General features: G+C 35.6%; 1 protein-coding gene across 3 annotated transcripts in view; it reads right to left on the bottom strand.

Moving 5' to 3' along the window:
* The window catches only part of MIPOL1 (mirror-image polydactyly 1), a 162,475-nt gene that overhangs the window by 115,894 nt on the left and 19,242 nt on the right, over window positions 1-27,339 (bottom strand). For all 3 annotated transcript variants that reach the window (XM_015631290.3, XM_015631286.3, XM_015631287.3), the window contains 6 exons: window positions 21,648-21,834; window positions 18,656-18,791; window positions 17,541-17,646; window positions 6,238-6,367; window positions 2,205-2,238; window positions 1,775-1,945 (listed from right to left, as the gene is read on the bottom strand). In XM_015631290.3, the coding sequence (XP_015486776.1) occupies window positions 1,775-1,945; window positions 2,205-2,238; window positions 6,238-6,367; window positions 17,541-17,646; window positions 18,656-18,791; window positions 21,648-21,834 (764 nt within the window). The remainder of the gene's footprint in view (window positions 1-1,774; window positions 1,946-2,204; window positions 2,239-6,237; window positions 6,368-17,540; window positions 17,647-18,655; window positions 18,792-21,647; window positions 21,835-27,339) is intronic.

The raw sequence follows: 27,339 nt of genomic DNA, 5'->3' as shown, positions 1-27,339 counted from the left end.
ATGGTGGTATAAATGGCTAGCAGTATCATAGTACTACATCTAAATACCAAGTATTTACATCTTCATTTTGTGAGGATTTATTAATCTATTAATTTTTCAGCTGCAGTATCTGCTTAATGTTACCTGTGCTTTTTACTGATATGCCTAAAGATGGCTTTGCTAGTGGTGACACTTGAGCCATTTTTAGCTAAAATAATTATCTTGATTAACTTTTTTAATCCAAGATGATTACTTGGAAAATATTACTCCTTAAACAGGCAGCTTAAAATCATTTAATTAAAATGTGTATTAAAATGCCCAACAATGATATTCTTCTGACATCCATAGAAGTTTTATGGTCCAAGCATGCCTAAAAGTCCACATCAACAAAGAATCAAAACCTAAAAAAGTGAAAATAAAAATATCAAGAGATCCCTCTCTTTTGCTGAAAGCTTTCCTGTTACAAGCTACGCACTTTTCAAATGCCCTGTGCAAAGAACAAAGAACATAAACTTTTAGAAGGGCTGCTGGATGTTTCCCAGTAGCTGTGCTGGGAAACATTCCAGCAATATTATTATAAAAGGAAAAAATAGATTGAGAAAGTAAAATACCACCAATAGTACATTAAGATTTTTTGTAATACATACTTGACAGATACACAAAATATTTTAAGCACCAGGCAGATGGGGCTTTCAAAGTTAAACAAGGAGAGAATGTAAAAACAATGACTGAAAAAAGTGCGAAAATTACAGTGTAGAGGGGGCACTTTTATCAGAGGACTTCTCAATAGAACATAAATTCAATTAACATTATTGATATCATTAAAGATCACAAACCTGACTTTAAATCTAGTAGAAATTAGTTACATGTGAGCTAACTTTGCTTACTTACATTAAAAATCAAAATATTCAGTATTAGAAGAGTCAGATGAAATTTCTTGCCTGTCATAAATACTTAAGGAGTTTCATCCAGTCTAAGATCTTTTCTCAGGAGATACATTCCCTACTTGGACTGTTCCTCCCTAAAACTTACTCCTATTGAGTTAAAATTCCATGAAAAAATGGTGGGTAAAAAACATAAACCCAAACCAAAAAAACTACAGAAAAACTCTTCCATGAGAAGAGAAAAGCAAGGAGACTCTCTTTATGGTGAAGAGAATGAAGACAATTACTGTTCTGTCAAAATAGGAAATTGCAGGCAATGAGTGATCTGAGCAGAAAAAAGAACCCAGATTCTTTCAGGTCACGTAGTAGATGGGTAAGACTTTGAGAGTCAAGGACCACATGCTGATTTTTATCTCCTGAATGCAAAGCAACAAAGGGAGGAATTGCTTGCATTGTTGCATGTGGTACTGTTACCTTCCTTTAATGTATATTTTTGCTACTTGTAACCCTTTATAAATCCTTCTGTCCCGGTTAATTGTCATCCAATGCACTTTACCAATACAGCATACTGCAAAACTAAGCCCTTGATAGCTTTTTAGATTGGTCAACTCACTGAAAATGATTTTGTTTTAGAAAGAAGACAGTTAGCAATGAAGCGCATAAAATAGAAACAAAACTTTTCTCATGAAACACAGTGATGCCATTTTAAAGGCCACTTCTACCATAACAAAAAGTTGATCAGTAATCAGACATTTACTACAAGGGCTCTCCTTTGAGATTTTCAAGAGAGAAAAGTAAATAAAATAATTTTCTTCCCCAAAAGTAAACCAACCCCTGCCCCTCTCCAAAAAAAAAAAAAAAAAGAAAAAAGAAATTTGCTTCTGAGTGAATATATACTTGTAGAGACTTACTTGAGATAAAGCAGCATCCCGTTGTTCTATTACTGCATTCATTTCCTCAGCTATTATTTTCTTTTTACGTTCTTTGGTCCTGTGTATTCGGTTCAGAATTATAGCTCCATTCTTCAGTATATCTATCCCTGTGTCTGCATTGTTTATTCTGTTCAGTAATTCCTGTAATGTCTACCAACAGCATTATATGTTAGTCAGACATGAAGTTTTAATATATTTTATTTAATATAGGGTTTTAATTAATAGGCACATGTGAATTGTAAATTGACTGAGTGAAGTTATTGAATTTTCATATTGCAGCAAAGATGTACATTATTAGTGTGTCAATTCTTCTTTTTCCCACATCTTAGTTCTTGAAACCCACTCAATTGAACTTAAGCCTCTAAGATATAAGACTGACATCAAGAAATCTCCTCAGAGAATGGCTTACCATGTCATTTTCTTCAGGGTTAATATTTTCTAGCCTAGAAAAAAGGGACACAGAAAGCCTGATCAGTAGCATTTCCTTAGTGCAGCAAAATGAGTTCGCTTTTTAAATCTTTAGAACCTCAAGTAATTTCATTCTACTAGTCTTTAGAGTCAACCATGACACTGAACATATTAAAGTGCCACCTGCTCGACTCCATCTTTCAATAATGCTCCATATCTTCAGCACTGACTTCAGACTGTTAAGTTATTAATGTTTACTGCTATATATGACTACAAGGATCAATTGTTCATATGTGCTTAGATGAAAAAAGTTCCCCAGTGATAGAAATGACTGATGCTTTTATTTTATTTATTTCTTGGCTTACAACTTTTACAAGACATTTTTTTTTTGTTTTGTTTTTACTGCACCCCAAATGAAACAGAACATCGCTTTTGTTTATAGGGTTTTTTCAATTTTAAGTAATTATTTTTCCACCTCTTTCTTCCAAAATGAGGGAAAAATCCCAAACCAGTTTAAGTTACTTTAAAAATATTTTGATTTTATATCTTGCATAAAATAGGAAGCGAAGCCAATTCTCTGCAAGGCCCTTATTTAATTCCGGAACAAACCTGCCCGCTCTTTCCTCCCTTTCTGTTTCAACAGAACATATATTGACCTGTCAAATACAGAGATGATACGAGGAATTTAGTCATACAGCATTGAACACTGGCTGTGTAAAAGTAGTAACTGATAGCACAAAAATCTAATAAATGGGATAGTACACATTTTATTTTACCTAAGGTTAGTTAAAAGGACAGAGATCTCTCTTCTGGAAAAATGAGAATATTAAAGTTACCTTTCCATGCTACTGCTACTTACTTAATGGTGACTTCTACTAAAAGTAGCCTGTGATATTTTAAGACAGATATAGAACCATTAAACATCTTCTAAACAGCAACACATTGTCTAAAGCCATGATTTTAGCTAGCAAACATTATAGAACACTGGACAGCATGCTACCACATTTTCCATTTGTTTTAGCAGGTAACAGTGCATAAGGCATAGTAAATAAACCAGTATAGAAATTTTTAAATTAAAGAGAAATACTTCAGAATATACTATCAGTGTATAACAGGTATATTTATATGACATTCACAAGCAGTAACTACTCCAACATATTCAGTTGGCACCAGAACTAAACAAAAAGTAAAAGATGACCTTTGCTGGGTTTGACTTGTATTCATAAAGTAATGCAAATAAAAAAATAACAAACACACTAATATGAATTTTTATATTATTATAATAAATTCTCAGAGCTGGATCCTTGTAGAGTTCTTGCTTTAGGTTTTTACATTGATCTAAGTGCCACTTCATGGGGGACCTAAGAATGGATCTCCTGCTAGTTTGTATTCACAATGAAAAGAAGAATATTTGTCAAAGTAAATTGGCAGGACTGACCCAGCTTCTCCAGAGGACTTCTACACTGCTAAAAGTGCGGGTCAACAAAATCACCCAGCCAACCAACAGGCTGGGTAAGGCAGACACCTTAGGGAGAAATGGGAGTGGGAAAAAGAACATTAACTTCTGCCATTAGCATACCTTCAGCATATTACTTCCACAAGGGATGTGTCTGTAGATATACAAACACCTCCTTAGGTGACAATGTTTTTTAAAAAAGTAGCAACTTGAGCTGTGCATTTGCCCTGCTAAGTATCCCTGTGCTGTGCATAGACAATTAATGAAAACCTCTTGATTTTAAACAGCAGTAACCATGGATTCTTTCTTCCTCATTTCTAAACACGTTCTGGTAATATAACCCCTAGAGCCAACAAGGCTGAAATAATTTTGGTTGTTACAGTTAAATAATGACAATAGAACTTCTCCAGCTGCTAATTTAAAGAAAGCATTAAAGCATTTGATAAAGGTTGGCAGGCTGTTCAATATTGCACTCTTGTAAAGTTCTCTGATTGGAATAAATCCAAAGCAGATGGGAAGAGTGACCTGTGCTCTAAAACTTGATGAGTGTGGCACAAGTAGCCAATGTAAAAACCCCAAACCTCTGTGTGCTGCACATCTGAGACAGGGAACTTGACCTTTTGAACAACCATCCTAAGGAAGGAAGAAACTATCAAGGGTGGTAGTTAGAAAAGAAAGTTGGTGTTCTCCACCTGGAAATCTCCTATACCAGTTCTGAGACTGTGAATGGCATCAGGGTATCAGGCCGCTCTATCAAGCATCAGAAAGAACACCCAAGTGGATGACAGCTAGTACAATTGCTGTTCTCTAAATGATAGCAATAAAATGTAATAGCTTGACTTCAAACTATCAGTCAAGGGAGTTACTGACTCTCCTGGGAACAAGTACTGCTTTGGCATTACCAGTGTATCCAGAGCCTTCTGCAATTACATGCTCTTGAGGAAGGTACTATGCATGTTCTCTGAGAAATGGATTTTCTTCTCTTTTCTCACACTTTTGCTTAGAACTAAGTCAGTTTTCAAGTACATGAGTGAAGCAGACAGAAGGGGTTGAAGGGAAAACAAGTGAAGGTGTTCTGAGGGATTCATGTGTGTCAAGAACTGCTACCCATGTGTCTATGGATTCCACTGCAGAAAAAGCAGCAATATGCCAGAAACTCAAAAGTCATTGACCAGGTTTGTTGACCAGAATAATTAATTTTCTTCATTACTTGAGTGCTTTAAGATCAAAGATTTCGAGTTTATGCTATCTATTTATATATAGGATCATGTGATGTTTGGAGCCATGCAAAACTTTACTTGTGGAACATACAAGATTACAAGACTGGCAGAGACACGTAAGGCTCACAGTTGTGATGACTCTTACAGGAATTTAAAGCACATCTATAATTTCCTTAGAAATTGCTGTTTAAGGCAAGATTTCAGATGTATATGCACAAAAAATGGGCTCCATAGAGATAGTTAACAAACCACGCACTAATTCTTGCGGGTATGCAATCTCTAAATCTTGTTGCTGACTCATACTTGTGACAAACAGTGAGGCTGTGACAAACTCTAGCAACTTGTAAATTCTACAGAGTAATGGTGGACAAACTATGAATTGAAAATTCATATTGAAAATATGATTATTGAAATTAATTTAGATAATATACTCTGAGCCTAAGTATAAAAATACCCAAAAGAAGATGACTGTTTTTCTGCCCTAAAGATGAGTGCTCTTAGTAGAATCAATTATTTAAAACATAGTTTCCTGTCATTTAGTTAACTAACAACTGCACCTATTCAGTCTCATGCCATGAAAAGCTTGTTTGCTTTTTATTTCTCCTGGCAGAAAAGTAAGAGAAATTTCTCAGCCACTGTAGTCTTTCTGGGACTACCCTTCTGGGGACTAACAAAGATGGTCACCAAGATCATCACAACTCAGATGGACAAGGATTGTATGGAGAAGCAAATTGCAGCTTCAACACTGCTTATATCCCAAAGGGAGAAAGAAACCATTCTTGATAATTTCCTCCTGACTTAGTTCTGTTTAACGTAAGATTGCCTATTTCTGTTGTGTTAAAATGGCATACATAAAAATCTCTGAACTATTAATTGTACCCTTATTACCTTACAAACTGCTCCTACACTAAAGATAGGAAAAAACCCCATATATTTTTACTGTGTCACCCATATAATTAGTAGCAATTTTGCTGAAGGAAATGTCTAGTGGGCTTAAAGGCTTGATTGATTTCCTATATGTTGCAACTTTTGACTGACATTCTGGTACTCTGTGTCAAAAGATCCCTATAAAATGTCACATTCATCTTATTTCTCCCTCAATAAATCAATACCAAAGCTTTTGATTATATTTTTAATTTTTGTGATCAAAATTATTCACCTTCTCTGTCTCCAGAGAAACATATGGTTTTGCAGAACAGCTAACAAATTAAGCAATAACAAAGTAAAACTAGCTCCAGTCTATTTTATTGGACAGATAATAATGTGCTACATATTTATATAACCACTGTTGAGCAGTTTATGACTGTCACAGACTGACACAACAGCCTTCTTTCTCTGTACAGGAAATGTATACTTACTCTTTGAGAGACTCTTCCAAACGCCGGACTCGTAGAAATGCTTCATCTCTCTCTTCATTGGCTAACCTAAGCCTTGCCATGACAGCCTCATCACGTTCCCGTTGAGCAGAATAAACTTCTTCCACCAGAGCTGCCAAAGTGTGTTCAACAAACAAGTTTGACAGGGAATAGCACTATTAGATGCACTTATGTTGGCCTTTGCCACCACCTCCTAAAATCAACACTTTTATAATGACCTTGGATTATTCTGCTTAAGATCTATATTACTTCTTAGACACAACACTAAAATTGCTGTTAATAGATAGAATCAATACTTTAAGGTATTAAATAAAGACAAATGTTTTCAAATTCACCCCTGTAAAATCTAACAGGGAAAGAAAGTGATTTGCTGAGCATTCTGAATACTTGCTTAATGGGAAAGTAATTCTTAAAGCTCAGAATCATATAAGACACTAACAAGTTTCTTCTAGGACACAGAGTTAAAAGCAATCATACATTAAAACTACTACCATCAGACTGCTTCCTATCAGGGTGGCACATTGATATTAAAAATTCTAATATTTTTATAGTCTGTCTCTGGTATCACAAGAGTGGCACAGCTGGCATCTCTCCTTCTCTGCCAAGCCTTCACTTTATTGTGTAATATACTGTCATATTATCTGTTACAGCATACATGGACCTTGGAGCATTAGGTACCAATAAACTAAGATTTACTGTCTATCCTTGGGAGCAAACTAACACCTTCAAGTCATTCCTCATCCTGAGCTTACATTTTCTCCCTGCCTCTCCCCTGTCAATATGTCTAACACCATCTCTGGCACGCTGCCAGAATCCTTACCTCGACCCTGCCTCCACTAAAATCTTTATTCATATTTTTATCATTTCCCTCTGCAATACTGCAAATCTCTCCTCACAGTCATCATAAAACCATGCATTCAAAATGTCTAGGGACTTTCAGGATGCTGTAAGGCTGCTGTCACTCCAAGACAGAGAACTGTATCCTCTCTCACAGGAACATCAAAAAACTCAATAGAGAGCTGTAGGTTCCTGCATTCTCCATTCTCCTCATCCCTTCTAGTCTGTCAGAATGGAGTATAGCCATAGTTGCCTAATATCAAACTACAATGTTTTTCAAATTTTGGTATTTATTCCTCAATAACTTTCTCTATTAAGCCACTGCTGCTGGGCTTCCTCACTCCCTTCAGAACTATCTGTTCCTCTCTCAAGCACTGCTTAAGTCATTAAGATCTCAAAGAAAGACTTCCTCCTGCTTTACTTCCTTTTACTAAAAGCCTACAGCTTTTGTCACTCCATTCTTACCTAAATTGACATTAACTTTGCCTTTATTTGTTATTCCTCTCTTACTTCACTTCTGTACATTATTGCACAAAAAACTTCATAGTGGAATATATAATGAAATATTATATTGTTCTTCATAGAGTGAAACAATAGAAAACACAGTAGCACATTTTTGTAGCAGCTGGTGCAAAATACATTTTATCAGTACCAAGAAAAAGGGAATCTTCTTGTCCTCAAGCTTGTGAGAAGACTATCACTGAGGAGTAAGGAAGACTTTTTTGCAGGTCTAGCAAAAGGTTGCAGGCTAACAGCAGATTACACTGAATCAGACAGTGAAGAGATAATATTACTTCTGAAAGTGCAGTCCCTCCCCTCACAAAAAGTCTGCAGAGGAGCTACAAGCCTAGTCATCAGGTCAGAGCTGTAACAAGTATCCCAACAACACCAAAAGAAATTCAGCATTGGAAGCACAGATTTTGAAATGTATGCAAAAATTAACAAACACTGATTAAATTCTCTTTAATCCAGAAGAATAGTGTCTTTCTTTTCCTTGAAGATCTATTTCTCCTGTTTGCAAAAAGAAAGCTTTGCTTGATGTGGAATGGAAAAACTAAGACAGATGTAAGGCAGCGGTAAAACTGCATTTACACTGGCTGGTGTCCAGCAGTAAGTTTGCAGCACTTGCAGAGAATACATCTGATATCTGCAAAGGTAGGTGGCTCAGCAAGGACAAGAAAAAAACATGAGGCAACCTAGGCTGTGCATTTCAGCTCACCAGACTTCCACTTTGATTGCTGAGATCTGTGATGACAGGAAAACTAGTGCCAGAGCAATGAGTACCTGGGTAAACTACAGTGCAACTGCTATGTCCTGACTGGATCTGGAATACACAAGCAGTTTGATTCTGTATGGTAATTATTACCTATCAGTACCTTAATGTATTTGCTTGCTATAATTTTTCCAGTAAATTATGCCAGTTTATCTAGCATCATAACAGAGACACTTCACAGAGAACCCTTCCCATAAAGCTGCAAGTGGAAACACTATGCAATTTTCACTTTGAAAACAACTGCTGCGATGAATAGAAAGTTGTCTAAAATAACTGAAGATCTGGCACTTATTACTCTTCTGAGGTTAATTATTTTCCAGTTTAGTTAACTTCATTCTGGCCTCTTCAAGTGCACCCCTTCTGTCTGACCATAGAACATCCTCACCTCAGCACAAAACCCCACAATTTGTTGACTCCTGCCATGGATCTTGAACATACATGTACACATAGAGTGACTGTCTTTTGGCATATCTAAGTACCTCTCTGCGTAAATATAGCCAGTGGTAATAATGATGATACAGGATTTTAAAAAACAGATTATTGCTTATTTGTAATGAAACCAAAGTAATGTACATATAACAGTATGAAAGCATTCAAAAAAAGGTATTTTTCAAGTCATTTAAGCATCCTGCTTATCTGAAATCTTAACACCCCTGAGAGCAGCTCAGATGCTACTTGCCTTTGAACAGTGAACCCTTCTGCCACCCAAAAGTCTCTTACGAAACACTGTCTTTTAACTACCAGCTATGAAAAGTGACTTAAATTGAGAAACTCTTTTTTGTTTTCTTATTCTTCCACTAAATTAAAGCATTGGTGTTAATATCCCACTGACCAGATCCACCAACTGCATTAAAAAAATATTTATAGTAATTCTGTATCAATTACAAGTGTCTGGCCTTCGGTTCTGTTTCTTTAAAGTAATACTGCAAGTCGATCGTTTAATACTAAAACAGGTGAGGGAAAATGTAGAAAATCATGTAAGATGCTTGTACAGTAATCTAAGTTAAAAAAAAAAAAGGTACTTAGATACATCAAATTTTAATACAACATAGCAATACTGATATTTCCAAAAGAGATTACTTATTTAAAAAATACTTAAAGAACTCATCTAACTCATTTTAATGGTCTGTAGAAGACTAAGTTTTACTTACTTACTAAGACCTGATTTCTTCACTCAAGCTGAATTTAGGTTTGATATTTTTGTTACCCAATGGCTATATATTTCTGACTCTTATTTACTATTTTATTAATTCTTTTTTTCCTGCTATGGGGAATATTATGACAGTCACATAATTGAAGGTAGTCTGAATATTCCCCTTTCACACTGAGCTATGGATGAGTCACAAGTAGAATTTCAGGACTGTAAGAACCACAGCACACTTGAAATAAGTGAAATGCAGACACATTTAGGTCTCAATGCAGCAGCAAAGCAAACATTTTGCTCCATGTCTAGGAAAACGAGTGATGTATAAACTGTCCAGTTAAAGTCTATGAAAGAGTGACAAGAATTCCTTCATATGAGAAAGAGTAAAAATTATCCAGATTATCATCTCTATGCTTCTTAAAACTGTGAGGTAAAAACTGATTGAGAGTAACACCAACTAAATTCCATTCAAGACATGACATATCCAACAAAATTCTGCCACACTGACTTGGCACCTGATCCAAAGGAAAAATGGATCCAGCTACTTTTTCATCAACTGCTCTGGTGGACATTACAAGGTTTTCCTTGGAGACTTTCCAGTGGCATACCAACCATCCCTATCCTTTCTGTCGTGAGACCTGACCAAGAAGAAACACAGATTTGTACAGAATTCACATTTCATGTAAGAAAATGACACATACTTCAGAAATGAAGTATGAGTAGTCTAGTATTAAGCTAAAATGAATGGCGTCATTTACTAACTCATATATATATATATATATATATGTATATATATATGTATATAATGGCATTCAAGAGTTAAAATATTTAAATACCAGAGAACTGAATTAAGAAAAAAGGAATATTTCCCCTTGTTTGCCAATACTGTAGTATATAGAAGTACGGCACTGCAATTTTGTTGTATAAACTTGATTTGTTTTGGAAGAATTTAATAACATCTTTCCCCTTGTAAGTAAAACCCTTGCATACTCTAAAAGAGCTCTTTATTTTAAAAGAATCATTATGCTAAACTCATCAATTCTAAAACATTTTTAGTTTTTAGTAAAGAAAACAATTGTAAACAGAGAGCTTTTGTAAGGTAGATAGCTATTACAAAGTTCACTTAGAAAATCAATATAGCATTTTAGCTGGAATTTGCTCATTAAACACCCACAGCTCTAATGCAAATTATGATGGAATGAATAAAGCAAATACATATGCTTCTTTCCTTTTATTAAATGTAAAATCTACTGTTAATTGCATCTGGTATGTCATATAAACTTTTCTCCTTAACTATTAAATGGAAGCTTTTACAAAAGTCATTAGAGATTCTCTTTCTTTGACTTGTATAAATTTCAATATTTGTTCAGTAAAGGTTCACAGCAGTTAAATTACATTAACAAATATTATTAGCTACTATGTAAGCCAACTAAGTAAAATACTTATATTGCAGGTAAAACAAATCAATGGGTGTTTACAATAATATTTGGATATGTCCATTTTTAAACAAGCTTATCAAATATCATGTAATTCTTAGTCAAATGAGAGAGACTCAAAGTAGATTTTTTTATCCCAAATACTCAAATTTGTTTAGTAAGCTAATTGTTTTCTAATATGGGCAAAAGTAAATATGAAGAAGATGAACCATACCAAGTATGAGTTTACTGAGTCAAAGCAGTGTACATATTTTCTTAGTTGAACCTGATTCTTTTGGCAAACTTATCTCCTATACTTTCTAAACCACCTTTAAAACAGCATAACTGAGAAGGTGTGCTGGATATTATTCTAGTTTAAACAGTGTTTCATGATTTTCCAAACATGGAACTTTGGGGGAAGCAAGGAAAGCACGACTCCCAGGATAAAAGTCTGTTTGCTTATTTCCTAGAGGTCATCTGTGTAAATAAAATAAACTGAGTAAGAGAGGAAAAAGAGGAAAATGTTGGGACTAAAAACATGTATGGCAGCAGAAATCACTTCACATTACTCATTAAAAAAATAAAACTGGAATACGGGCCAGGTCTTATAAAGAAAATATGAGATCAATAACCACACTGCTACTGTATTTCAGAAGATATGATAAATACTATAATGCTGTAACAACTGATTTTCAATATAAGTCAGTTTTACACATATACTAAATTTTATTTAACCATATGGATATATACTTGTTCTCCTTACAGAAATACAAACATGTATGTTTTTGCCATCCACTCAAATTAGAAATCAAAATCATCTGAGATTCACTTCTACTAAATTTAATTACTGTGCTTACAACTCCTAAATAAGTCAATTTTTTCATAGCCAAATTAAGAAAAAAACCCCGCGTTGCCATGAAAGCCTTTAAAATGTGTCATTAATTGGTCTCTGCTTATACATGTTACAAAATGCAGATAATCCCTAGAAATGTTCAAATTCTAAAGCCCTTACAGAGTTCTTATTCAGGTTAATGGCAAACTATCAGGAGCTCCAGGGCTCACTGTCAACTTAAAAATAGTGCTGACATGTTCTGTTACGAAACAGACAACTTAAGTTCCTAGCTCTTTTTTGAAAGCTACCATTCAATTACTTTCAGTTATGACGTATAATTGAAAAATAAAACTAAAATAGTGATAAGAAGATCATAGGAAAACTACTTAAGAGTTTTCACCAGTCTGTACCAGGAGTTATAGACTAGAAGCAATTTACACCTAAATGTGACTTTATAGATAAAGCAATCTGAACAAACACTGATAGAACACACTGACCTCTTTATTGCTTTGTGTTTGTTGTATGTATTTAGTGCATAGCATTCATCTGCTCCTACATTTCAAATGCTATAAAAAGAGTGTTCTTAATAAAAGGCTAAAGTTGTTTAGTGGCAGCTCTGTATAGGGTTTTTTTTTGTGTACTCATATTGCAATTCAATTAAAAAAAAAATAAATTGGAAAAGAATAGGAGAGAGTATTATACACAGACCCCAAGGCAGTTCTTGTGAAAGCCAATCCCCGTACAATACTTAAGCCTCTGCCTCCAATACACTAAACACAGCTGACTTCAAAATTCAAACCATAATGCTGTTAAACTTTTTTCTATAGTGAATAATTGCTGATGCCTGAATATTTACTTTTAGGGGGAAAATATAAACATTGCATTAAAGTTTGCAAGTTATAATTTGTCATGTTAAAGCAAAGTTTTGTAATGCCCCAAGAAGTAGATCATTTTCAGACCCTTTTATCCCTGAATAAAACCCAATTCTTTATGCTCATCTAGCACTTGTGTGGAAGAAAGGGCCAGACTAGTCATAAAAAATGCAGAAGAAACTGGCTTGCTTTTTACATACAAGCTCCACCGATAAATAGCTTAGAAATTGACATTTTAATCTATGCCTACTCATCGTATATTGTACTTCAAAGAGCTGCATGCAACTTCTTGACAATCAGCAATTCTGACTATCTGAAGGTAAAATCACATTGTTTCAAATTAATCTTAAAAACTGAGCAAAGAATCTTTCAGTCACGATGCCCCCACCTTGTAGGTTTTTCTGTTTAGATGGATTGTCTACTTTCCCATGCAGAGGATTCAAATCCTGCAGCTATTTTCAAAATTATGTTATTCATCAGGATATATTTTGAAAAGATATTCAGCAAATAGTATTCCATAATGAAGCCTTTAATAGGACAAACCCCCTAAGAGCTATATAGACTAAATATATAAATTTATGATGTATAGAAATCTGGTTTAAGAAAGTATATGTATTACCTTCCTAAACTGTAAAATATCATTCATATTTAGGTTTATAAACATGAGAGTTGGGAACTACAGAGTTCTTTTGGCTAAAGCCCAATATTGGCCTTATTTCAGTTTAATTGGAAGAGGATCTTGAATTCATCTTCTCCATGAGATATCAGGAACCTGGATTTCTGTTTGTACCAAAGGTTAATAAGAAATGTGTCTGCAAAAGTCAAACAGCATTAAATACCAAAAACTGATTATTATTCTGCAGGAGTTGTTCTGTCATTCATAATCTCTCCATGCTCCAACCTTCCACAGCTAATCTTTAATGGATGACATGCAGGAAAGAAAAATAACATCTAAAAAGGGACTCTAAAGTGAGCTTTGAAGAAATGGAAAATACTTTTCTTCTGTGCTGAAAGGTATTGCCAACCAAAGTTTATTACTGGCAAGATTACTTATTTCCTCTTACTTTATGGATATTAAATCAAATTAACTCTAAGCTAACAGCCACTTGGATATTTGTTTTGACTTCTGCTATTAAATTTATTGCACATGCATATTCAGTAATTATTTTTCAAGTTAATTTAGAAAACTTCAAAAAATGTTCATGAATATTTCCATACCATATTCAAGAATTCCAAAATACCACAAATGTATATTCACAACATTTTCATAAAAACAGACCTGAAATAGGGGCTTCATTGCAGGTATATTGCTATAGCTTCTAAAAGACTGAAAGTTATATAATACATGCCACCATATTAAAAGTATTACTTTCCTCTTTTTCCACACTGTATTTCCTGTCACTGCCTTGGTCTTTCAGAGAGCATCTACAGAATGCTAATACAGTTTTCAAGCATTAAAAACTGTGTGAAACCCCTAATAGGGCCAGACTCAATACTGCTGAGCTGATGTTGACTTAAATAAGTATTAAATTTTTGGTAACATTATTAGATACTGGCACAAAAAAACCCAAACCCAACTCACATAATAGCTGTTGCTACAGAAAGATTTAAGGATAAATATTTTTATTATGTTTTCATTCAGAACTATTCTTAGTCTCAATATATACTCTGATAGCAACAAAAATATTCCAAGAGCTCTTTCTGATGCCAGCTACGTTATATCTCACTGCAGTAATGGCACTGTGTGAGAATAGGGCTTTGATATTTTTTCCAGTCTAAAGAAGTTACCACTATGCTTTGTAACTCCCCCTTACACTCAACCATGTCCTTCCTCTAAAAGTTCCTATATATTCCCTGTTTAATTCTTCCGCTAGGAAAAAATGAAGTCACTTCCTACATCCATCCAAAGTGAAATCTGTTCTCTGAGCTAGTTGTTTTGAGGACTTACTCCTTTCCAATGCCTCCATTTTGATTTTCCAGCCTGCCCTTGGAAAATGTATGCTCCTTCCCCTTTCCATGCCCACAGGTGGCACCTGCTCCCTTTTCTGTTCAACATATGAAAGTTCTGCACACCCAAATTTCAAGATTTGACTATTCTTCACACCTGCTTCATACATGGTGCTCCCTTTTGTGCTTACACTATTCTGGTGTGTGTTCTTTTACAATGTGCTCTTCCCTGGGTTTTCCTGATGTTGCCTTCACCTCTGTCCTTCATGACAGGGAGTGAAACTAACAGTACCTCCTGACATTGTATCAGAATGACACAAAATCCAACAGAAGAATAATGAATAACCTGCAGGAATCTGTGGTAACTATGACCACCAGAAACAATAGTCTCTAATGCTTAAAAGACTGAAACCAAAACTTTAAATTCCCTAATTTTCTTCAGCCATTACCAGCTGACATGGAGACCCGAGGAAGTTATAAAATCCATTTTCAAGGATAGCAAAATATAAAAATAAGAATGTTCTGAAAAGAAGTTATTTACTGCACACAGTATATACTTTTCTACCATCATGTATATCTTCTGCCTTACCTCTACTGTTTCTTCTTTTACTGTGAAGCATTTAACAAATTTACCCTTTTATTCTTCACGATTTCCTTTGAACAGTGTAAGAATCATAAACTGACAATCTTTGTATTATTTGTTTCTGTAGACTGCTGTAGCTTCCATTCAAAATGCCCTTTGTCTTCACTTTTCAAGTCTTTCCATGGGACTTGTTTAGGTAAAACCTATCAATTACAGGGCTACCTTTTAAAACCGAATTCTAATATTCCTCAAAGTAGATAACACTTTTATGGTGTACCTTGCTTATGTTCTGTACAATATAATTTTGTGGAGTCACTTACTTATCATAAAGGCAGTACTAAGTAATAATAAAAATGCAAACACCCATATTTACAAGCTTCACTCTACCATGTGTTACACACTGCTGTAATTAAACATTAACTAGTAACCTGAAATCACAGCAGCATGTGTTCTCCCTTCCTCAAAGAACTTAATGCAGGGGGATAAGTTTTTTCTTAAACACACCGTCTGTTCTTTATTAGGTTCTGCTTGTCCATTAGAACTCTCCCCAAGGCTTTTATGAGAGAGAGACACACAGGCTTCCACAAATCGAGTTTGGTTCACATAATTCCAGATTTCAAACCATTTATCCAAATTTGGTAACATTCTTAGAACTGTAAGACAGGAAGCAAAAAAACTGTGAAATATTAACGGTGCTTCCTTTTGGCAAACAGTTTAAATAGTAAGGAGCCTCTTGCTCTCTCTCTTCAGCATTTAAAGGATTTTATACTTCCTGTACTCATAAAAAGTAGAAAAAAAAGGTTATTTTTTAAAGGTCATTGTTATTACACTACGTAGCTCTCTTTAAAATTTTATTTATTTTTCCCTTTAAAACAAAATAAGCATGTTAAATTATTATATCCATATTCATGCCACTCTTTTGAAGAGAAAAATATGCTTAGGACATCATCAGAAGTTTCAAGCAGTAGTGCAGGAAAACAACAATTTTCTAACAAGTATTTCAATTGTATCCATAAAAACAAAACTATCTGTGTTTTTGACACACCATTCTTTCCAGGTTTTAATAAGCAATGAACACCTATATCAAAGAGAATCAAGTACAGAGGTAAAACACTGGGCAAATATCCAGGAGCAACCACAAAACTTCATATTCAAGCCAAACAATCTACATTAGCTTTTGGCCGGAGGATATAACGATGGCACCTAGTGCAGATTTTTCTTTCTTCTGAAAATAAAACAAGCAGTTATGTGAAATTAAATAAATTATGCCTGTATTTCATTTTTTTCCTAAGATGTTGATTAGATTTGACTTTCACTTCCTCCACCACAGAAAATCTAGGAACTCTCTTTTCAATCTATAATATTCACAGTATAACACATTCTCAGGAGTTTGATATTAAGTGGAGTGTCAGCCATCTGTTTTTCAGCTAGAGAGTTTATTATCTGCTCCATTTCCTGAAGGCAGTTACTCCTCCCTCTAGTACAAATATTTTGGGGATAGCCATTAGTACTATTAATACTCTATGAAGCGTGTGTGATCTATGAGGAAACAATTTTACCAAGCTTACACTTTCTTTCTGAACAAATGATACAATGAATTTATAAAAGCACTCCCATTAATTTTTTTCAACATCTTCATGAAAATCTTAGAGTATTTTTCATCTACTGGGTACACTGTATGCATAGTCACTTTTCAATAATAAGAATTCCCAGCCTCATTACATCAGCAGTTTCCACAAGCATAGAATACAAACTGTCTCCCATGCTTGTATGTCTATCCAAAGAACAATTAACAACAAATATAAGCACAAGTTCATTTTCAGCTATAAACTTAAAAACATTTCCTTCTGAGAATTTATATAAACTTCATTCACTGGATATATACCATCATCTGACAAAAATTCATTTTAACTACCAAAAGAGCAGATTTTTCAAGAACAGCACAGGTCTCTAGTTGAGGTGAATGTGAGACTATCTCCAAACACGGGGAGGGGGTAGTATTGCTCTGAACCAGCTAAAACAATAAGTGGTATTTGAACTGCTGGTTGAAAGGTAGAGGCACTGGTAATCATTATTTCCCCTTGTTTGTTCAGGACCTTCCAACAAAACAAACAACCTTTTTGTGATTGGATTGACATGGTGTTAACAATGCATTTAATGCCCAAATCAGTATGAATACAGGTAAAGCTCCTACTAATACCAGTACCAGGATGTTAAAGCCATCTATTTTCTAAGCAACTCTAAACAGCCACACATAAAAAAAAAAAGTCAAATCTGCCCTCCTTTAGCAAATAAAGCTAACATTCAGTAGGCCACGTCATATAGCAACCACGGGTACTGTATGAGCCATACAGCCATCTGTTAAACGCTTGCCTACTGTACCTGCAATCTTTTCTGCAATCTTAGCTTCTGTAGCTCTGTCTTGCAATTCTAAGTCCAGTTTCATTGTCTTCAGCTCCTTGTCCTTTTCAGCCAGCTTATCTTGAAGCTGAATTGAGCAAATGGACAGTAAGATTATTTGGCTGAAACTGTCAAGCAATACTTCCAACCACAATAAAATTGCAAATAACAATTTCTCACCCTCAAAATACAAACACTGTAAGCATTAAAACAGAAGCTCAATTTATTATATTTATTTGTTTAAAGAACAAATGTTAAGAATATTTTTTTTAACATCTGGCCTATCTTGCCTTGTCTCTGAGACATGTAGCAATGCACATGCCATTGTTTTTATTTGAGATTGTCTTCCTCAGGTATCACCAGCTGTAGTCCTTCTTGCTAAGGAAGTTCAGAAATGCACAGAATATAATGTAGGTTGTTGCATGGATAGCCTGCTTTCTATATACAGGAATCACACCAGATCCTAGTGTGAATCCTAGATACAGACATCACACTCTGAAAAGACTGGTGTAAATGCTTATTTTTTCATGTTCTTCATCAGATATAAGATTGGTATTCTTTCACATATCGAGGCCTTTTTTTTTAAAGGGTATTCACTAAATCTGTTTTTGGACTGAGCTTGAATATTCAATGACACTTCATGGAAAGACTAGAGACTGTTAGGTTGTTTAGGCACATGCAACACAGCTAACACTAGAAGCAATGTGATGTTCAAGGAGCATGGAATTTCCTCCCCTTCAATAAAGCCAAGTTATCAGGGCACATTAATTATCTAGGCCACACATACAGAAGCATCAAAGAATGAGCTCCATATTCTACCCATGAAATACTGATCTAGTCTTTGGTCTTCACTGGTTTTCATCCAGGGTGCAAGAATTAATGTAATTGATTAAAAAAGTCAGAGTAGGTTGGAGGGTTTTTTTTACATTCCAGAGCAATAGTTGTTAAGCAGACACTAAGAATCCAAAATGACAGGAAGCTAGTGATTGGTGCACTAAAATAAATTACAAAATTAAATCAGGCACAGTTTGAAATGCATGTTTTGCAAGGCAATTATAAAAAAGCAAATATTAGTATCTTGAATATCTCAATTGTACCTTTTTATTTTTGGCCCTCAGAGTGTCCAATTCTTTTAAAAGGAATGCAGTTTCTGTTTTTCCGCCTAAATCTTCAGCATCATTCCATGAGGATATAAATTCAGGGAGCATCCTCTTATCCTTTCTTTCTACACTGCTGTATTTTGGAAGGAAAAAAAAAATTAAAAATAATTTAAAGAACACTTGTTATTCCCCTAAAACAAAATGCACAAAAATAAATTATCAAATCTTGTTAACAAACTTGTTAACCACTGCAAATGTATTAAATAGTCATTAAAAATGGATGCCCTTCTACCACTTCTTAAAGCTGTAATTCTGAAAATAATCTGTAAATCTGGAATAGTAAATAAATACCTTACAGTACTAAGGAAAAAAACAAATTAATATAAATTTGCTATGAAGTCTATAAACAGCAAATGGTTAAGGAAAGTAAATATTAAAAAACATTGCTTAACACAGAGCAAAAAATAATAAAAAATGTGGGGATCAAAGTGACATTCAGGTTTAAACAAACCAAATATTTTTGTAGGAAGTGATGTGAGAATATCCATCAAAAAATATCTCGGAACTCATCTTGAAGAAATCTTTAAGAAATCATGGTATGATTCTAAATATTATAACTGACAACAGGAATTCCATACTGCATGCCACTTGGAGTTTTAAAACAACTTATTAGCCCTAGGCAACTTAAAATAAGACAAGATTCAATGGCCAGAAAAATTCTATCTCAAAGACTCTCATAAAACCTTTTGGGTATCCATTGATACTCACAGATCGCTCAGATCTCACGTGTAACATGGCAGTAAAATCAGTAAATGAATGGATTAGAAGGGGAACTAGCAAATATTTTTAACATTTGCTTTCCTTAAGCATTTTCTGCTTATACACTCCATAGCCAATAACTGATAAGAAGTAGCCACAGAAAAGCTATACCTTCTGAACTCCTGTTTCCACTGTATCCACATTACTTTATGTGTAATTCACAGCCTAGAAAGATATAGAAAACTATCTATTGCTCCAAAGAGTTGTTCTCTTAGGCAGACAGTTGTCTGTACTCAGCCACTCTTTCACCTGCTTCCACTGGATTTATTTTCTCTATGGTTCTTTAAGAAGGAAGTTAAGATCTGCATTCTGCAGGCAATTTAGTGCAACCTAAAGCCCATTAGACATAGACAGCATGGAGATTAACATCAAGAAAGTACTACTAAGTGTATTACACCACATATGGGTGAAACAGTGGCTTAAACTGCATGTCTTCCCTTCCAAGATCCTTCATATCCTACCTAACCTTTGCTGTGCACTTTTCATTTAGTACTGTTTCAGGCTGCAAGTGATAGATGCATCTAGATACTCTTGCCCAAATATGACAAAACTCAAGTGCTTTTTGTGCATTTTCTATGTTCAAGAGATGCTTCCATGAATGAGTTTGAGTATAATTCATCATCATCTTGAACTAAAAATGGTAAGTTTATATTAGATATTAGGAAGAAATTTTTTACTCAAATGGTCGTTGGACACTGGAACAAGTTGTTGAGTGCTGTGCATGCTCCAGTCCTGGAAGTGTTCAAGTATTGAACACTTGGTCCAGTGAAAGGTGTCCCTGCACATGGGAGAGGGGCTGGAGCTAGATGATGTTTAAGGTCACTCCCAAACCAAACCACTCTATAATTCTATGACCATCTTTCAATCCCTCAAATGTTTTCTTCCTTTCTCCTTAGAACTAAAAATGACATCACATTGACTGTACACCAAGACCACCATCTAAAACACAAATCAACACTGATTCGACATCTCCTGGGTTTTTCTATATCAAGAAATTTTAACATATATTCTAAGTACAATCTATTTGGGAAAAGACAGGTTTTGGCATATAGCTTTAGGATCCTACACATAACATACTTGGAGCTGAGATGGCTCAACATGCTGACTGCTGTGGGAGGTTAATCTCAGTGTTCAAGACAAGCCTGATTGTCAGTGGGAGTGGCACCGGTGAAAAGTAAAATGAAAAAATTTTGGCTGACTCTGTGCTGGGTTGCACCTAAGCACTCTGGATTATACCTGGCATTTAGTGCAGGATGCACTGCCCTTACAGCAAATCTCAGTCGCAAATGCAAAAAGGCAAAAAAGAAAATGAAAAAGTGTTAAGGGTTGGGTTTGGCCCAGAAAGTCACCGTTAGATCATAATGAAGATAACAAAACTGGGTGTAGAATCTGCTAGACAGGTGAGGAATTAGTGCATTTTTCAAAAGTATAAAATAGGCATTTGCTGCCTTGATCCCATTTTCAAAAACAGCTCTGACACTCTCAGTTAAAAATTGGTCTTCAGACAGCCTAAGTTATTCCAAATCATCAGCATGTTCCCTAACCAGTTTGTTAGTCAAAGTTATAACTAACCAGCTAGTTATACCTTTGCACATTGGGTCACATATAGAATGAGTGTATATTTTTCTTAAGACTGCTATAAAGGGCCACTGCACAGTAAAAACACTAGTGACAAGAAATGACCAAAATTAATGACAAAATAAAATCTTCAGTCTGTATTAAACTTTTCAATCATATTAGCTTGTCTTCAGATTCCTGTCACAGACTGTTACAAGGTATTCATCCTGCTTTATTCCTGCTCCCTACTCACTCATCACATTTCAAGTGCTTGTTGTGTAAAGCCATAGGTACCACTAGATTTTCAAGATCTGTTTGAATTCTATTCAGCATGCATTTTCAAAATTCTCTGTAGAAATCACAATCATTGAAACACCCAAAATGTATAAACCATTGAAATGATCAAATTTTCTACGAGTGACAGAGAATACAAAAGTGAAAAGCTACATTCCACAAGGGAAGAAGGGCAGATACGGTAAGTCTAAGCAAAAAGCTGACTTACTGATTTTTATGTGGGAAGCAAATTTCCCTATATTTACCCCAAAATCCAGATGTATATTGTCAATAATTTGAATCTAGAAAAACTATATGGAGGGGCATTTCTTGGATTTACCTTGATTCTTCAGGACCAGGATTACAGTCAGTTACGACTCTTCCTCTTTGACTGGTTACACACAAATCTGAAAGTGCTGGTGCTTCAGTTTCTGCCTGTATAAAAAATTCTGTGGGTTTTTGAGAATTCTTGTAAAACTGAAGTTCAGCACAAAAGTCTTCTTTGTCCTGATCCAAGATGTGTGTTTCTAATTGGGAAAAGAAGCAAATACATTTTCTCATTTGGAAAATTAAGCACAAACTTGAGATTTTTTCATTTGAAAATGGCTTGTTATAAGAATATAATACTGTAGTAGAAAGGAACACATAATTTACTTTCAGATTCACAACTTGGTCCCTTCACTAAGGAGTGAGACCTGTGTTTCCTACAGCATGGATGGATGTAGGAATTACAACCCATTTACTGGATTTTTCTCATGGAAACATGAAAAATTCATCACTGTTTTGTCATCCCTCCTCCCCCTTAAATTTACTTCTTAAAATAATGCTGACTGTAGAAAATGATTTACCTATCTCTTATAAAATTCACATCTACTATAGTGAGATATGATGAATTTCTGCTATAAAGAGGGAAATTTTTAGGTTATAACTAGACTCATAGTGAGGTTTCTTTCAAATCCATTTTGGCTACAAAAGGAGTATCATCAAGCTGTAATTAGCAACAACAAATTTTAAGCACCATTATTCATTCCTGGAGGGTGTGAGGTACAGGCTCATACAACTAAAGAACTTGAAGAATGCAAAGCAGAAACTGTGCCAAAGAGAAAAATTATCTGATTAAAATGTTGAGTGTGATAGTTAGTTCTCTTAAGCCTGGCTACTAGTTATTTTTAGGACATATTTCTGATATCAAGGCATTTAAATGAAAGAAAGATCCACATACCACAAATGCTCTTTCATAAAGTAAGAACAAGTATGTTTTAATTATGGAATTATATTAAAAAATGAGAAGGAAGCAGCCTAAAACCACTGGAAATGGAAAAAAGGTGCATATATTTTTCATTCTTTCATTTAGATTAGTAGAGAACAAACACTGGAGCTTTTGCTTATTTAATAAAGTTAGTGTTTCCAAACGTTTTGGATAAAATATAGGGCATATATTATTTGATCCATCTTATAACATCCTCCTCAAAAATAATAAGAAACTGCTATACAATTGAAATCAAGTAGAAATAGACCAAAAATACAAATCAATCACTATCAAGGTGCCATCCTGCAGGTAAACACAGTTATAGCACAGTTTCCAAGTAAAAAAAATACTGAAAACTGTCTCTAAAATGTGTTGCAATAGATTCCTCTTTCCTTAAACGAGGAAGGACACAGCCAATGGTACAGCCTTGGAAACAACCCAAGGGCCCCAAGAGATGACTTGGGAATTGGCTGGAGTCAGTTTAACAGTTTCCAATATGAAGCTATGTATTACTATCTCCAGGCAAAAGTTATAGGACCCACTGCTCATCTATATTCTCTGCCTCCACTTCAGCACAAACTTATTTGAATCCACTCTAACCATTTCTGTAAACTCTAACCACTGATCTATCTTTATGCCAGAAAAACAAGACAACAGAGTATAAGAATCTTTGTTTCTTAGCATGTGGGGACCATTACCACAAAATATTTTTTGATAAGTATAATACTATTTTCTTTCAGTACTTTCAGTACTGTAATTGAAATATGTTCCTCATATCATTTCACAGCTAGTGCAGGAATTAAACACAAGTCCACAGCCACCTGGATTCTTTGATCAAGTGTATGCTGTTTCCACTGGCTTGAAATCCTGCAGGTTTTTGAACAGATTTCAAGTGAAATCTGAAGTGCTGCTAAACCTAAAAACTGGATTTGATCTCTTACTCCTCCTTACAGTAAGGAGCAAGGATCTCTAAAGAAACTTACGCTAAAAAATCACCAAATATACTCTAAGAACCCGACTCAATTTGGGAGTGACAATACATAATGGCAAAATTTTGAATCCATTCCAGTAAGTACTATTTGAAAACTAGCCTAGTCTGAATTTCCATACTTGCAAAGCATTTTATAGGGAGTTGTGTTTCCCATTTAATTTATATTATAAAGAACTTCCTATGAAATATCCTGTTCACTTCTCCCGTATGAAATGCAGTGTCTGTATAAATGCAGTTATACTGTCACATGCTACAGGGGAGGTGCAATGCTTCACTTCTCCTCCTCCTCCTCCTCTCTAGGACATCCACTTATTCTATAAGCTGTATCTATGCCTCAAGAAAGTGTGTTGCATTGTGTGGAAAAATACAAGTACAACTTAAGTCTGCTGAAATACAGTGATGGTATTGCCAAGAACCTTTGTTACTTGTTTAGTGCCATGGTATTCTACTTTGGCCCTATGAAAATTGGAGAACAAAAATCTCACTCCAGAGAGCTAAGAAGTTTAGTTGATGTTTTAGGTTGCTTCTATTCCCTTAGCATGAGAGCAAGTTTTTCTTCTTTTCACAGTTCCTGCTTTGTTAATTTGCTTCTTTCAATCCAGAACTTTAAGAAGAGACCAAAGAAGTCACTGAAGTTGGCAGAGACCACTGGAGATCACATGCTGGCTCCTCAATCATTTGTACCAGGAAGTTGCCACCAGGAACTTCCAGATCACCTGAGCCCTGCTGTTGTCCTTCCAGCAGATCATAAGCATCACTGCAGTACCCCATGAGAATCTGGACCTTTGAACACAAGAGTTCTTCCAATTCTCTGAAGAAGGTCTCATCTATTTCACTCAATCCTCTTCCATGCCCCTTCCTCTTAGGAGAAGGATCAAGCCAAACACCACCTGGGCCATACACTCACATGCAATACCTCCTAGGCCACCCCAACAGTATCACTAATCATTACTAACACGGAAGAGCAGCAGGGAGTAAGAGGGTCAGATGAGCATCAGCAGGCTTTCTGTAACATTCTGAATATGAGCTCTCAACAAGAAGCAAAGGTCTCTAGATGAAAGGTCAGTTCAGCAGGCAGATTTTTATTTTTAAAACCAGAAACAAACACGACTACATGATGAGGTAAGTATCTTCATTAGTGGTTACACTTCTGCTAAATCCTTGGTCCATGTCAAGATACGTGTTTTTAACTGTAAATTACTGCAGCTAAATAAAAAAGAGAATTTAGAATAGTACTAGAACCATTGCCATTTTTAATGTTAATGCTGCTCCTTTATACAACATACATTTGCAGGACACCTTTTCATCCAGATTCAATTCCCTCAAGCATATGGGTAAGACTAAGGAGCATCGCAGGACGTAAGTGGCATTCTTGGAAATATTAGGTGAAACATGGAGGATCTGTTTTTTCTCCACTTGCTTTGTAAGAGAGAAGATGATGGCAGCCTCTTCCACCCAAAATTGAAAGCACTCTTTGCCCAAGGGCATTAAGGTGAGAGGTTTTTACTCATTTAATAAAGCTGTAACAGTTTTTTCTTTTATCAACATGCAAAATTTGTCAGTAGAACGCTTTGGGGAAGACATTTTGAACACTGTCAGATCAATGGACAGAGGATTCATTCTATTTTTAAAACCCCTTTATCCTTAATATAGCCCATGACCCCCCACTTCAAATAATTTAGGCTTTGGTACATGGTAGCTTGTTTTGTTGCTAAACTAAGTGGCAATTTTAATCAATGCACTTCAGTGCTTTTCCTCATGCCTCCTGCAAATCGTATTGTGCACTAATTACCAATGCTGCAGACACACACAGGGGAGTAAGTAGCATTTGCAATAATCAGGCTGCACAGGGAACATCAGAGAAAGGGTAAAACAGCTTTGCAAGCTTTGGAAAAAATGATATAGATTTCATTAAGTGGTACCACCACCACTGATTCTGGTTCTTGAGTATACTAAACAACATTTTTTCCATATAAAATAGTATGAGTTCAGTAGCCCAGATTAATATTTCACTATAGGGAGAAGCTGAACAGCTGATCTTCTGTATGTATTTATCTTGAATGAATAGCTTGTTCACATTGCGGGAAAGAAAAGCAAATGTTAAGAAGAAGGAATATAAAGACACTAGAATTAAATCTGGGAATTGATTGTGAGGGACGTACAGGGAAGATAATGCTGTCATGGCCTGAAATAGTAAAGGCAGAACACAATTCAATGTTGTTAAGCTGGGAGTGGTTAAAAAGTCAAGTAAAAACATTAAATGCATCATACTGTGCAGGCACCGACTATTCTTTTCACCAACTCATAGCTTCTTCTGAGAAGTGGGGGATAAGTACTGAGCTCAGGGAAAGCACAGCATTAGAGAATCCCACACCAGCAGTGAAAAATGCACAGAAGGTGCAGATTCAACTGGAAGAATAAAGAAGTAATAGCTTCCCTTGTTATACACTCAGCATATTCAGCAGCCCCATCATCTAGCAGAAGCTGGGTGGACACTCCCTTCCCCATGTCCATAGTCTTTCAGCACCCTGCTGAAATTCACTGATCACCTCAGAGGTTTGCAGGGAATCTCCACAGAATAAGAGTAAGGGCAAACAAACAAAACCCAATGGAAAATGCACACAGTACCTCAAAATACAGGACTGGCTACAGATCTGGTTGCAGATAAGTATGGGGATACTAGAAGCCCCAGGTGCACCAAATCAAATTCAAGTGTAATAGTACTTAGAGCTTGCTACCTATCACTTACTAGTATTTGTTTTTAAGCTGGTCTGTGGAACAGACATAGTATATTCTCATCTGTCTGCAAAAGACTGCATGAGTGAATGAACCTCTTGGGATGGCAGTAAGAGGCATAATAGGAAAAAGCAAAAGCAGAAAGGAAGAGAATGAGCCATACACACCCTGGGAGCAGGAGCAAAGATGACTGCAAATTCAGTAGCTATAACACTGACACCGTCTGATTAAAAACATTTGAAAAAATGTAGAACGGAACACTGTGCTGTATTTGAGAAAGTGCAACCTCAATTAATAAAACCCTCCAGAAATCCTCCTGTTAATCATAGAATCACAGACTGTTTTGGCTTGGAAGAGACCCTGAAGATCATCTAGTTGTGACTTCCATGCCACAGGCAGGGAGGCCACCCATGAGATCATGTTTCCCAGGGCGCCATCTAGCCTGGCCTTGAAAACTTCCTAGGACAGGGCATTCATAAGTTCTCTAGACAATCTGTTTTAGTGCCTTGCCACTCTGTGGGTAAAGAATTTCTCCAAACATCTTGCTTAAATTTCTCCTCTTTTAATTTGACACTGTTCTCACTTGTCCTATCACTATCTGCCTGTGTAAAAAGTTACTCTCCCTCCCTTTTATAAGCCCCCTTCTAGTATTGGCAGACTGCAGAGAGGTCTTCCCAGAGCCCTCTCTTCTCAAGGCTGAAAAACCCTGGCTCTCTCAGTCTGTCCTCGCAGGAATTGCTCTCCAGCCTTCTGATCATCTTCTGGCCTAGTCTGGATTTGCTGCAACAGGCACACACAGTTCTTTTTTGCTGGGGCTCTCAGACTGGATGCAGTATTTCACATGAGATATCACAGAGACAGAGTGAAAAGGTGCAATAATTTTCCTCAACGTGCTTCCCAGACTACTTTTGATTGTATTATTGGATTGTATGTATTGTAGGGAAAAAATTACATCATTTGAAAGCAAATAATATAGAATGACAGTCAAGTGAAAATAAAGGTGAAGTTCTGAATTATTTAAAAGAATATAAAAGAATTATGCTTTTACATGCATAA

The sequence above is a fragment of the Parus major genome, chromosome 5 (genome assembly GCF_001522545.3).
Source record: "Parus major isolate Abel chromosome 5, Parus_major1.1, whole genome shotgun sequence".
Classification (NCBI taxonomy): Eukaryota; Metazoa; Chordata; class Aves; order Passeriformes; family Paridae; genus Parus; species Parus major.
This window is presented reverse-complemented; position numbering and strand designations above follow the sequence as displayed.